The sequence below is a fragment of the Podarcis filfolensis genome, assembly GCF_964270895.1.
Source record: "Podarcis filfolensis genome assembly, chromosome: 3".
In the NCBI taxonomy this organism is placed as follows: Eukaryota; Metazoa; Chordata; class Lepidosauria; order Squamata; family Lacertidae; genus Podarcis; species Podarcis filfolensis.
The window spans coordinates 106179310-106193559 of record NC_139606.1 but is presented as its reverse complement, the minus strand read 5'-3'; the positions used below and the strand labels follow the sequence as shown (position 1 = coordinate 106193559).

The following is a 14250-nucleotide window of genomic DNA, read 5'->3' as shown; positions in this document are numbered from 1 at the left end:
GTATAAGCATTAGGCTCCCGGCGCTACACACGCCTACTTGGGAGTAAGGCGCGCAGGAGAGATATACTCCCGAGTAGGCGCACCTCGGCTCGGGCTGACTAGGTTCTTCTCCACCCGCCGTTCGCTCCCAGCGCGTCGGGACTATAAGAGGCCGGCCCTGCTTACCCCTCCGGAGAAGCCCCCGGCGCGAGGGGCGGCCTTCTCCCTGCGGCTCTCGCCCTCCTCAGCCCCGTACTCGATCTCGCCCTCCTCGGCGGCGGCGCTGGGCTTCAGCCGCTTGGCCTGGCTCTCGTAGGCGCCGTCCTCCTCCTCCTCGTACTGCTCCCCAGAAGACGGCGAGGACATGGCGGCGGCCCCGGCAAAGTGGAGGTGAGGGAGGATACGGGACCCTCGGGGCTCCGCAAGCGGCGCGCAAAGACAGGCGAAGAGGCCGACGGAACAGGCCCGCGCCGGTGATGCTCGCGAGCGATTCTCCTCACAGAAGACGGCCGCTATAACGCACGCAAAGGGGCGGGGAATGGGGGGCGGGAAGGGCAGCGCAGGTCCTGTCCTGCGATTGGAGAAATCTGTAAGCTGGAAGTCCGTGATTGGCTGACGGAGAAGCTTCTCAGAAGATAGGGGACACGCGACTGGACAAATGAGACGCCCGTCACGGCTAGATGAAAACCCTGTTCTCTCCCCCACCCCACCCCCGTATGTCTCGCTCTATCCCTCTCTGGTTCCCAACTCCCGTTCCAGAGTCTGCCGCTGGATTCCCTTTATTCCTCGACTGGAGAGAGAAGCGCGAGGGAGACGCAGCCGCGCGCGCATGCGTGCCCCTCGCCGTTACTATGTCCAACGGTCGCAACGTGCGCGCGCTGCGGTGAAGGCAGGCTTTGTGTATGAGCGTCTGGTGGCGAAGGACGGTTCCCGCCAAAGCGGTCTGGAAGGGGACAACCGGGGGAGCAAATCCCTCTGGCTGATTGATTTGTTTTTGGAAGAGGGCAGCATTTAACAGCCATCCTCACGTTTTTTGGGTGCTGGTGCTGCTGGGAATAGTTCCCCACCAAGAATGCGTTTAAGAAGTTGCCTGTGTGTGTATTTTTTATATATATATATAATATATATATATATATATATATATATATATATATATATATATATATATATATATAAAATCTGAGTGATCACAAGGACGTGAGCAAACTTTCAGGTTCATCGTATTTCTTCGTGAGGCTAAATGTTGTGTAAACACACACGAGCAAAAATAATAAGAATAATGGAGTGGAGGTGAGAAGGTGCTGGTTGCTGGGCAAGGTGAGGGGCAAGTCCCACTGCAGTTCGTTATAATCTTAAATTGGGATAGGGGGAAAGTGTTTTAATACAGATGGAAGCCTATGCATGTTTACTAAAGGCAGCCCTGTTTAGGGAAGCTTTTAATGTTTAATAGGTTATTGTATTTTAATATTCTGTTGGAAGCCGCCCAGAGTGGCTGCGGAAACCCGGCCATATGGACGGGGTATATATTATTATTATTATTATTATTATTATTATTATTATTATTATTATTTAGACTTTATTTAAAATTATTCCTAGATTGGACTAGGGGTGCTGGAGTAATGCAATGGAGGGAGGGGAAGAATGAACTGCTGCCGAACAGATGTGGTAAAGAGGCTGAATTTGAGAAAATATATTGCTTTCAACTGTGTGCTGAGGAAGAATTCCAGAGTGGAATTTTAATGGCCAAATTTGGGTATGTACTCTGTGACTTATTGATGGCTGAAGCTTGTACGCTAGTTTGTAAACAGCGGAAGGAATGGAATGTGACCTTGTACCATCCAGATAAACACTACAAAGAACTGAACAATGGAAGCTAGTAATTAACTCTCCCAGCACACCAGGTCTGGAACGATAATGTACAGTACAGTGGTACCTTGGGTTAAGAATTTAATTCGTTCTGGAGGTCCGTTCTTAACCTGAAACTGTTCTTAACCTGAAGCACCACTATAGCTAATGGGGCCTCCTGCTGCCACTGCACTGCTGGAGCAGGATTTCTGTTCTCATCCTGAAGCAAAGTTCTTAACCGAAGGTACTATTTCTGGGTTAGCGAAGTCTGTAACCTGAAGTGTCTGTAGCCTGTAGCGTATGTAACCCGAGGTACCACTGTACAGTGGTACCTCTAGTTACGAACTTAATTCGTTCCGGAGGTCCGTTCTTAACCTGAAACTGTTCTTAACTAGAGGCGTGCTTTCGCTAATGGGGTCACTTGCTGCCGCTGCGTCACCGGCACACGATTTCCATTCTCATCCTGGGGCAAAGTTTTCAACTCGAGGAAACTCTTTCAGGTTAGCGGAGTTTGTAACCTGAGGCGTTTGTAACTCTGTATATGAAGGACCACGGGACACGGATGGCGCTGTGGGTAAATCCGCAGCGCCTAGGACTTGCCGATCGTATGGTCGGCGGTTCGAATCCCCGCGGTGGGGTGAGCTCCCGTCGTTCGGTCCCAGCTCCTGCCCACTTAGCAGTTCGAAAGCACTCTTAAGTGCAAGTAGATAAATAGGTACCGCTTTATAGCGGGAAGGTAAACGGCGTTTCCGTGTGCTGCGCTGGTGCTGGCTCGCCAGAGCAGCTTCGTCACGCTGGCCACGTGACCCGGAAGTGTCTCCGGACAGCGCTGGCCCCCGGCCTCTTAAGTGAGATGGGCGCACAACCCTAGAGTCGGACACGACTGGCCCGTACGGGCAGGGGTACCTTTACCTTTACCTTTATATGAAGGACCACACACGTGAAATGGAATATTTATTTATAAGATGTAACGGAGGTGCTGTTTGAAAGGTGGAAAAAGCAGCCAGCTGGAAGAATGGTTTAACGACAAGTAAAGGATGTCAACTGGACTCTAAATAAGAAATGCTACAAGTATGTGAGGAAATTATAATGATCATATGTTTCGAACAGGAGCGGGAAACCTGATTTTAAGAAATTGTATAATATTAATTTGGTTTGTAATAATTTGGAGAATAAAAATAATTTGGGGGGAAATATCATTGACTACTGCAAGATTTACTTCTAAGTAAACATGCAGAATTTCAGTACCTCCCTCACTTCATTTAGAGCAGGGGTGGCCAACTCCCAAGAGACTGCGATCTACTTTCAAAAGTAAAATCTGGAAGTGATCTACCCCTGTTTTTTTGGGAGGAGGAAAGCTCCATTTTTTTGTTAGGCTGCAGGCTTCTTTGGGGAAGGGAGTTCCATTTTGGGGTGGGGAAGGAAGGCAAGGGAAGTTGGGGTTAAGTCACACACAAAAACATCGCTATGGATGAAAACAGCCACACAGAGGGAGCTCCGTCTTCCCTTCCTGAGTTCAAACAACAATGGAGGGCGGGATGAGGAGGTGGGGCAGGAGTCAGATTTACCGACGTAGAGGATTGGGAGCCAGAGATCGACCACGATCTACCAAAACATTGCGGGGATCTACCAGTAGATCGCGATCGACCTGTTGGACATCCCTGATTTAGAGGTTATTACAAAGTGTTGATGGTTCTTTTCATCTTGCCACCAACATAAACTTCCCTCCACTTTTTGCATAGCATTTAGCCTAATTAATAAGCATTTTTAGGAACTTGAAAGCTTGCTTACTTCTTGGAGCCCTTCTAGTTGGGACTAATAAACGTATTAACCTACTGTTACTTGATAGGCTAGGGCCTAGCATTAAGTAGGGTGAAGTGATAGTTTTGGGGAACCGTTTAAAGACTGCAAATAGTTCCATTTATTTCATATATTTAGCCAGTAATGCAGGTGACATTTACATTTCCCGGTTTAGGCTTCAAAATGCCCTGGATTGAGAGGTCAACATGGGCCTCAGCCTAGCTAAAGTGGTCTTAGGTGTCAACATCAACTTAGCTTCAAAGCTTATTGGTTTGTGATCTGCTAGGAGGCAGATTTGCCTAGGTACCTTCAGTTCCAGAATACCAATCTAGATTTATCTGTGAAAACTAGGTTTGAATCCTTGTTCGACTTTAGAACTTAATGAGTGGAGTTGGACAAGTAATGGTATTTCTTCAGGCTAATCTGCATCACAGGATTGTAGCTTGAGATACACCAATCTTTAACATTTCCATCAACTGCTGATTTCAGTGTGATAGGCTAGTTCAGTCTTGCAAATTGTAAAAATACAGTGGTACCTCTGGATACAAACGGGATCCGTTCCGGAGCCCCGTTTGTATCTAGAAGCAAACGTAACTAGCGACAGCATATCTGTGCACGCACACGTCGCTTTTTGCCGCTTCTGCACATGTGTGTGATGTCATTTTGAGCATCTGCACATGCGCAAGCGGCGAAACCTGGAAGTAACGTGCTCCATTACTTCCGGGTTGCCATGGAGCGCAACTCGAACACGCTCAACCCGAAGCGCATTCAGCCCGAGGTATGACTGTACAAAAATTGCCTTCCCTGATAAAACCTATATCCTTGGAGTGATCTGTCTCAAAAACTGGTCAGCCAGATACCTCTAGGGAAACTCATCAGCAGAGCATGACACAATAACCACCTCCAGCTTAGCTTCAGCGTCTCTTAATCGAAGGCACATTGATACTGAATACAGTGGTACCTCGGGTTAAGAACTTAATTCGTTCTGGAGGACTTTTCTTAACCTGAAACTCTTCTTAACCTGAAGCACCACTTTAGCTAATGGGGCCTCCTGCTGCTGCCACACCACTGGAGCACAATTTCTGTTCTCATCCTGAAGCAAAGTTCTTAACCCGAGGTAATATTTCTGGGTTAGCGGAGTCTGTAACCTGAAGCGTAAGTAACTTGAGGTACCTCTGTACTGAGGTTTGAGTGTCATGTAGCTAGAATAGAGTTATAAGTCTGGCATGGGTGGGACAAGGTGGGACAACGGACTGAGGAGCAAAGGCAAGGAGAGTTGGCTGTTCTGTGTGATTCTTCAACATCAGTCACTTCCAGACCACCTGTTTAATGAACAATCATTCTAATTTATTTGCTGGAAAGTTAAAACCTTGTGTCAAGCAGTGCATTCTCCTGTCACCTCCCTTATTGCAAAAAAAGTCTGATCTTTAGCAGAAGTGGGTGTGTTGCGCAAGATCTTCAAATCAACTTTGATTGCACAACATAAATTTGCTGGTATGTGATTGCATTCCCCCGCCCCCCCCAAAAAAAGAATTGCATCAATCTGGAAGCATCAGTTGACAAAGAGGTCTTCCAAAAGACTCTTGTATTAATTATTTTTTTTTTAAAGTCATGATGTGTGTACTCTGATCACAAGCTCCATGTGTTGAGATCTTGAGATAATAGGTCCTCTGGCCTGCATTGTTGAAATTCCAGCACATCTTTAGCATGCTCCATTAAGTGAAAACTGGTGCACATATTGTCAAGGAGTAAGTTTTATAGGTGCAGAAGCCACCAGAAAATCTTGCAGTTTTTAAGTGTCTCTGGGTTCTGGAAGCACAGCGGCTGTTTACAGGCTGTGTGCTATCTGAACTTCAAGGTCATCTGCTCTGGGAACAGGCTAGAATTTACTGTCTAATGGGCAGCTCAGCTACTCTTCTGATATTTCCTGCTGGACTGTACATTTTTGTACTTTTTGTTTTGCATTATACTGTGTAGTGTAATTTTTACTGTTTGTAACTGAATTTTGCTCTCAGGAGCAAAGTTTTTGGACCTTGATGCATCTCAGCATGAACTGTATGATTTTTGAACCCCAGTAAACCAAACTGAAGAAAAGCCTGCTGTTTTTCTGTGTGGTCTTTGCACAGTAAAAGCTCTACAAGCATTCGCTAAGCTTTCGCTTCTCAGCTAAATTTAGCAATATGGGGGTGTCTCTGGTTTCTAAGCACCGTACCTTATCACATATATCATTTGGTCAGACATGAAATGGCTGGGTTGCACTCATGTGGGGAGATACCATGGCTCACTGAAACATCACAATACTGGTGTGTTTTTTTTCCGTTTTCAGGGGAGAAAAAAAGCCTCCACACCATCGGTGACCGCAGGTGTATAACAGACAATTTTACTTAACATATTTTCTGCTGCAAGAGGAAACTGGATTAAAGGTTGGCATTTTGTTGATGACTATGTCTTGTGGATGGTGTGAAAAAATTGTACTGCAATGACCAATGCCAATTCCACAACCAACCTCCGTCCGGAAACACTCTGTTATTAAGATCGTGAAATTTCAGTATGCTGAAAGAATGCTTCTGCTTGGCAAAGACAGCCCTTTCCAGAAGGCCCCTGGTTTGGTGCAATTCGAGCTGCTAGAGCCCTGTCCAAAACATTGCTAATCTGTAATGGAACAAAAATGGAACAATGATCTGTTTCCTGTGTTCCTATATGCAGTTCATTGGGATTTGATCTGGAGCATTTTTCAGAAGATTTTTAAAGCAACCCTCAATAAGTAATGCCCCTTTCTAATTTTAAGCGGGGTTGTTTCTAGCAAGTTTTAATTTATACTGCTTATCTGACTTGCACTATGCAAGTGCTTTTGGTTTTGCATGTTTTCCACTTCATTGCCCTCCAATTAGAAAGGAAACACACATGCCCATGTGTAACCACATAATTGCCCTGGACTCCTTTTAAAATGCAGAACTAATGGTATGGTTGTTTGGATTGCAGCCTATGCTTTATTTTCGTTAATGAAAATTAATTCTCATATACAAGTTCAGATAAAGATTTGTCAATGCCTCTGTGGGTTAAACCACAGAGCCTAGGACTTGCTGATCAGAAGGTTGGCAGTTCAAATCCCCGCGACGGGGTGAGCTCCCGTTGCTCGGTCCCTGCTCCTGCCAACCTAGCAGTTCAAAAGCACATCAAAGTGCAAGTAGATAAATAGGTACCGCTCTGGCAGGAAGGTAAACGGCGTTTCTGTGCGCTGCTCTGGTTCGCCAGAAGCGGCTTAGTCATGCTGGCCACATGACCCGGAAGCTGTGCGCCGGCTCCCTCGGTCAATAAAGCGAGATGAGCGCCACAACCCCAGAGTCGGCCACAACTGGACCTAATGGTCAGGGGTCCCTTGACCTTTATCTAGAGAGTGGGGATGCACATCCACATGCAAGGGCATTCAGCTGTCAAGACTGTGTATGCAGTCTTGTAGAAAAGTAGTTCTTGCAGCAATCAGCTCTTCAGTCAAGAGAGACGCAGTCCCCTGCATCCAGCCTAACCAACAGCTGATCAACAGAACAGTTTTTTTAGTAGTGAGATGCAAGGTAAGGACTCACACAAGGAAATTTCTTCCGGGTAGACAGACTGAGCAAAAAAGGAAAAGATAAAAGATAAAGCACTCACAATGAAGTCACATGCACCTCAAAAAAAATATTAGCATTGAAAGTATTTTTTTTTAAATGGAAGCAAATGTCACCTATTGCAATTTTAAAGCATGAGCATATGCATTAAAATTGTTATCACAAAGTTACCTTTACCTTAGCATAGCTATATCCTATCACTACAGGTTTAAACTGCTTTAAAATTCCTTTAAGTTTTAAAATTATGTTGTTCTGCAGGTTCTCTGCACTTTCTCCTGTGGTCATACCTTCCATTTAGAGCAGGCTTCCTCAACCTCAGCCCTCCAATGTTTTGAGACTACAATTCCCATCATCCCTGACCACTGGTCCTGCTAGCTAGGTATCATGGAAGTTGTAGGCCAAAAACATCTGGAGGGCCAAGGCTGAGGAAGCCTGATTTAGAGTGTATGTTTGAGTGAGAAAGAGAAGCCATGCTTGCACACAATGATAAACCAAACCATGGTTTACTGGGACCATGCAAATATGCATGTCTAGGTTTAGAAAGCATTCTAAGCCAAATCCTGACTTCACTGTCCCACCACACTGTGTTAGAAGGACTGTGGAGGAGCAGAGTATTATCATTATCATTAGTATTATTCACTGAATTCCGTCTGAATATTGCAGAGCAGTTTACAATATAAAAACACATAATGAACAAAACTTAGTTGAAAAACTGTAATTATTTAGGTGTTGTTTTTTTTAAATCCCTTTTTCTGCTACAATTTGTTTTGCAAAGGATGGGGAGGGACTGCCATTACGGTCCTGATGCTGCACACGCCAACTTGGAAGTAAGCGGCGCAGGAGTTTTGAGTAGGTGTGAGTTTCTCTCTGTACTTCTGTAGGGTCCTTGAAACTGCCTCATTGCGGTAAGACCTACCACAACTCATCACTGCCTCTTGGCCCCCTCTCCGCTTCTGCCTCTGATTCAGGACTGCTCTCTGCCACAGCCTCTTCCTGCTCACTGAACCCTGTTACCTCTTCAGCTTCTGACACCTCCTCCTCTCAGTCTGCTCCCTCCTCTCCCTCTGACCACTCAGAGTTGTTCCACCACCCCCTGGCTCTGAGTCATTTTCCCTTGGGTCTACATTCAGCCAGTCCATGACACCCAATAGGCCATAGTCTGCCTTGCTGTTCTGGGTCTCTTCCCTCCCTAGCCTGGTTAACACAAGGGCTTAAAACCACCCTATGACAATAAGCAATTTAATTTAGTACCAAAGAGTAGAATCACAAAACAAATGAGAAACTGTTCATTCAGGTTTCAGCATTTATTTTTTGTAAGGATGTTGCAGGTTAGGATTAATGATAAGGACATCATGCTAATGAGAGTAACAAATTATTCTGAGAAGAGACTATTTAAAGTAAGTTGCAACCTTTCTGCAAAAAACAAACACCATATTCTTTTCTCCTGTGAAGTTTCTCTTAACAATCAGTGACTGTTTCATTACAAAATACCAATGTGAAATGGGTTTACAAAGTTAGTTCTGCTTTTAAAATTGCTGCAAAACATAGTTTTTAACCAGGAGGAGGAACCAAGAATTTTACATCTAATATTCCAATATAATAATCCAACTTGCCATTTAAACCAAAGTGGAAAATAGTGATTGTAAATAAAAATTTTACTGCTGTATGGAAACTGTGTTTAAGGTCTGAATACAGGTTTTGACCATGTTACCTACAAGGCAGTTCAAACCCCTTTAGATAAAACAAAGTGAACTTAAGTTAGAGCCTGCAGGCAACATGATTTCATCAAGTTTGTAAATAAAGATGGAAGGAGCTCCTTAACATAGTGTACTCTGCTCTACAAATGCGAGGAAGTAGAAAAGCAAAGCTTCAATGTATAAGGATCAGAGCCATCTGTAAGATAAAAGGGAAACTGTTAAGAATAAATGCCATTTTGGATAGAGAAAAGAGATTTCTTTTAACAAGTGTTTGACTACTGTGAAAAATTGATTCTAAAACACTACTGCTTTGTATAACGCATCAAACTCAATCCAACCTTCCCCTATACAGAAAACACAATCTTTCTACGGAACCAGTTCAATGAAAATATGGCAGTTTCTCTTGCTTTATAAGATATGGTTCCCATGCCTTCCATCACAGTTGCACTACTGAAGAATTATCACACTATCACGCCTGTACTAAACCAGGTTTTCCACTCCTTACTATCACTTTAGTACAGAGAAAGTAACCAGTTACCATTTTACAGCTCAGCTTGTTTTCAGTGCCCTTATTCACATGTTAACACCAAGCCAAACCATGACTTAGCACAACCAACAAATGTTCAGGCCCTTTTTCTCCACCCTCAGCATTTTGCTACACTTGGCGTGTCATCTAAACACACACGCTTGGGTTAGCTCTCCCACGCAAACCACAAGCTGTAAACCACAGGACAAACTTCTCAGCTCCGTTTCTCTGGGGAGAGCTAAACCACGAGTCTAGGTTCAGACAACAAGCTAAGACAGGCCATGGCTTAGGTCAGTGCAGCAGTAAAGCCACCAGGGATGAGCAGCCACAATCCATGAGCCCGTATTTGCTTGTTTGTGGCAATGCAGCTGGGCTCTGCATTAAGTGCAAACTGAGTCAGTGTGATGAGGATTTATAAGAGTGTTGTGTAAATGAAAACACACTGTTAAAACCGTTCAACCATATGAAAAAGTCCTTTGACTTCAAAGGAAGAAAACAAAAATGTTTTGCATTTTAAAGACCATAGGAAAATAATTGACCAAGCCCAGCAAGTGTTATATCCTAGCACAACCTGGCTACTGTATTTGTGGTGTTTCTTGGTGTTTTTTATTGTGCACAGAATTGTTTTATTGCGCAGCATCTTGGTATTATATTAATGAGAAGGCATATAAAATGTTTAAAATACATCCCTAAAACCCTTTATCCAAATGATATAGAGAGATAAAATATAAAGCTAAAGAATACTTTTAATACATTGACTTACTAGGGTCTTTTATTTGGTAGTGATTAAGTACGGAAAGTGCTTCCATTGCATGAGTCTTGCATTCCCACGCCAGCAGACCAGAAAGTGTTTTGGCTGAAGCTGTCAAAACAAGAGTTTAAAATGGTTGCTTCACACCACCATCAGTAAGTTAGGTTTCTTTGAGAACTTAAATAGAATCAAATATTTACTTACGCTTTGGATCAAATACTTTGTGTTTGATAAAACGTAGAACTTTATGATCATCACACAGCTGGAACAATAAAGTGAAAATATGTTCATTAAACACCAACCATCTAATTCTAGAGGATGTCATTTTGAGCTGCAGAAACTGGTAATTTATGTGATAAGGAGGAAACTTGGCACGAAATGAGTCAAAATATCAGGAACCCGATTAATTTTAAGAAAGTGATTATAGGGTAAAAATACTCTCACCAGAGAAGTGTCCCTCCATTGCCCAGAAATCCTACAGTCTCATGCTAAACTCTTGACAGAAACATTTTGCTGTCCAATTTTGAAAATTACAAGATATTGTACTTAAGATAATGAAACATTTTAGAGTCTAATCCATAGCATGGTTGATTTACTTACTTTTAAAACTACAGCAACCCTGACAACAGTAGGGACTCTCCAGCCTGCAGCACTAATTAGTTCCAGCATGGGCCCCAATTCTGCCCACAAGGTCATTCCTTACAAACTACACCCACCTGTCCCACACCTGATCTCACACTATGAGACAAGGGAACGATCATGAGTTTAAAGTCAGCTCTCAACTGTTCCTTTGCAAGTGGCATTCCCTGTCAGCACCAATAAACTGTTTGGCAGTGACCCAAGAGCTAGGGAGCTCTGCACTGAATAATCTTTGGTGCACCAAGTGGTCAGGTTTGAAGTTGACTGCATTGAAACAGCTTGCTAAAGCAAGATTGTTTTCTTCATCTTAGCAAGCAGTTTCAAAACAGATGGCTTCAATTCAAACCAGCATGAACAAATGGATGTAGCAAGTCTCTTTGAAGGTGCATGGGAACTTGAAACAAGGTTGCTGTAACTGTCCCATCAGCTGATCAGTGGTTACACTGATCTCCTTTGAAAGCTGATAGGTATTATTTGATGCCATTATGTCGTATTATTGAGTGTAAGATCTGCAAGATGCAATTTCCCACCCCTACTCTAGGACATAAAAAACGGAATCTGCTAAATTACATATAAAAGCTATGATTCCTGCAGCTACCTACCTTTACAAAGGTCTCTTCAGTTACACACAGCGGAACATTATGGTAATGCAACACAGAAGATGGTGGCTGAATGATATTCTTGGAAGCTTGACCAGCATTAGTAAAGCGATTGTTCTTGCTCATTGTATAATCTTTAGAGCTGCTTGTCCCATCTTTCAGCTCAAATAACTGACTAGGAATAATTGAATTCTGTTTGGACACACTATAAATAAAGAGTACATAATTAATAAAACTTTTTGCAGTAAAAAAGGTGTTATTTTTTTACAGACTTCTCAAAGCCATAGTAACAAAATATGAACTCAGAGGGATAATCTACATTTTACTTGTCAAGTAATGCACTCAGTTATGCATTTATCAAGTTATGGAAGGAGATCAACGAAATATAGAAATATTTACATTACTTTTGTAACAAAGTTTACTCTTTACATATATGGACAGTATTCTTTAAATAAAACTTTATTCAGCAGCACTTTTAGTATCTTACACTGCTAAACCTCTTACACAATAATCAGATTGATAATTCAGGCATAGAGGGAACAATAACCTTGTCCTTCTGCCAGCATGTGAGGACTTTCTTATTTTGGCAGACTTTGGGGGATTGGCTGCTTTTAATGAAAGGGCTGGTGCTGTTTCCACTGTAATTATGTGTATGTTTTACTTAGATCATCTATAGACAGTATTCTTTTAAAAAACTTTATTCAGCAGTATTTTAATATTTAACACTGCTGGACACATACATTATAGGTGTGCTTTGGTATTAGTACTAAGATGAAATGCACACATACCAAACATTAATTCTCTTCCCAAATAATGTGATATTGTTGAGATGCGTGACTGCTCTTTCAACAGCATATTCATCACCCATTTCCACTAAAGCTGTGCCTGGAATGCTCCTCATAAACTTCACCTGCAGGTTTAAAGAATGGTAAGTTAGGAAATTTTCGGTTTGGTTGGAATATGCATGACACTGTGTTCTCTTCACAGTAATCGTGAATTATTCTTTAAATTTCATTGCCTAAACTTTTTTGTTTTTACCTTCTCAATATTTCCATACAAGCAGAACAAATTGAAGATTCTTGAGCAGTTCATCTTTTGCTGGTGCAATCCAGTAACCATGACAACAGAACCCAAGGTGTTCCCCCCATACGTGTAAGATGAGGAGGCCTGGGGAAGTGGGTAAGCAACAAGTTCTTGAGTATCCCGAGATGCCATTTGGTATCGGCTCGGTAGTGGTAACAGAGGACCACGCGATCCTAAAGAGAAAGTATTCTTTAGTGAATTTGGTTGGAAAAGTTTAATTGGCCGGATATGAAGATTAAAGCTGCCAAGTTTTAAAAGCTGCCAGTTTTCCAATAATTACTAATACATCTTAGCAATTAAGGTTTTGCTAGAATGAGCTATGCAGCTTTAGTATCAACTCCCAAAACATGGTCTATCTAGACAAGAATGTTAACTCACATCAACCAAAATATAATTCATACAATTTCCCCTTCCCCATGTGCCTCCAAGGAACAAGCTAACTTGAAATGATGTATGGACTGTAGCCAAGTCAGTTTGACTCAGAGCACACCAAATGAAATTAATGAGTTTAAGATAGTCATGTGCATTAATTTCAATGGGTCTAATCTGAGTACGACTAACAGTGGATAAACACCTAAAACCACAAGCCAGACTTAAGAATAAAGGACTGTATTGATTTCAATGACCTTCAGCACATCTAACTGTTAGCTTGTGGTCTAAGTGTGCGATTCCAAGTTTCAATCTGTTTTTAGAGGCGCTTTTTGTGTGCAAAGTGAGAAGTATTAAGCAACATTTCATCTTTACTGTGACAAAGTTAACTGCAACTTGGAAAAAAATTGTTTGCTCACAGAATGACAACTTGATTTATAGTGAGCCATGTAAAGTCTCTGGTTATTACCAAAATGTATTGGCATTTAAAAATAAAAAAATGAGATCATGAAAAACTGGTCATAAATGGACGTGCCATTTGGCACTAGGGCATGAGAAAGCCTCCCTACCCAAGAGCCAAATTCCCTTTTGGACAACCTTCTTAGGGCCACATGCCAGTCGTGGGCAGGGGCAGACGCAGCAGTGGGTGGAACAACAAATATAAAATTTACCTTTGCACAATAGGCTTGTTTCTACACAGCCTCCCACACCTCTGTCAGCCCTCCAGCCAAGCAAGAGGCATCATCAGAGTTCAAAGACACATTCTAGGCAGACATAAACACTTAGGGCACAAAGCAGGGCCAATGAGGGGAGTGTCCTGGCAAGAGTTTTGGGGTCAAAAAGAAAGGCCTGGAGAACAAAAGTGACCACCAGGCATGAGGTTCCCCACCCTGCAATAGGGCAAATGAGGGGGCACAATGAGGGGAGACAGACAATTGTGGTGCCTGACTAATGTAGCAAGACTTTTTAGAAAGAGTTGGCCCTACAGTGGTGGGGAAAGGATTTATACTACAGATTGCAGAATACATTAAGATGGCACCACAAACACAAAAAAAGGGAGGAAAGTCTAGACATATACAACTATATTCACCATATAACCCGTTTTCAATATAACCCGTAACTGGAAGCCATATAACCTACCATAGCCATCATGCCTAAATGAGGAGTGGTGCTCTCCCAGAATAGCCTGCCTCTGATTGCCTTCTCCTCTATCTAAAGGAAAAAGAAAAGCATCATTAAACAATAGCACCCCCCTTAAAGATATTGGAGCTTATCAGTAAGCAACTGCCGGGGACGGGTAATATTTTCTGGTTAAGAAGAACACTGCTGGATCAGAGAAAGTGGCCAGCCAGAT

The 14250-nt window shown here is 42.7% G+C and overlaps 2 protein-coding genes across 3 annotated transcripts in view; both read right to left on the bottom strand.

Annotated features, from left to right (window-relative positions):
* The window catches only part of LOC310758767 (heterogeneous nuclear ribonucleoprotein L-like), a 41649-nt gene that overhangs the window by 17456 nt on the left and 9943 nt on the right, over positions 1-14250 (bottom strand). Inside the window, exons 7-13 of the mRNA XM_083605700.1 lie at positions 14037-14108; positions 12483-12700; positions 12233-12354; positions 11448-11649; positions 10411-10468; positions 10219-10317; positions 8998-9125 (exon numbers count right to left, since the gene is read on the bottom strand). Coding sequence (XP_083461826.1) covers positions 9070-9125; positions 10219-10317; positions 10411-10468; positions 11448-11649; positions 12233-12354; positions 12483-12700; positions 14037-14108 — 827 coding nt within the window. The 3' untranslated portion in view covers positions 8998-9069. The remainder of the gene's footprint in view (positions 1-8997; positions 9126-10218; positions 10318-10410; positions 10469-11447; positions 11650-12232; positions 12355-12482; positions 12701-14036; positions 14109-14250) is intronic.
* The window catches only part of HNRNPLL (heterogeneous nuclear ribonucleoprotein L like), a 38929-nt gene that overhangs the window by 17456 nt on the left and 7223 nt on the right, over positions 1-14250 (bottom strand). Inside the window, exon 1 of one of the 2 annotated variants that reach the window (XM_083605269.1) lies at positions 166-533. The exons of the other annotated variant lie outside the window; for it this stretch is intronic. Coding sequence (XP_083461395.1) covers positions 166-345 — 180 coding nt within the window. The 5' untranslated portion in view covers positions 346-533. Of the gene's footprint in view, positions 1-165; positions 534-14250 lie in introns of those variants that run through there. 2 annotated transcript variants of the gene reach the window in all.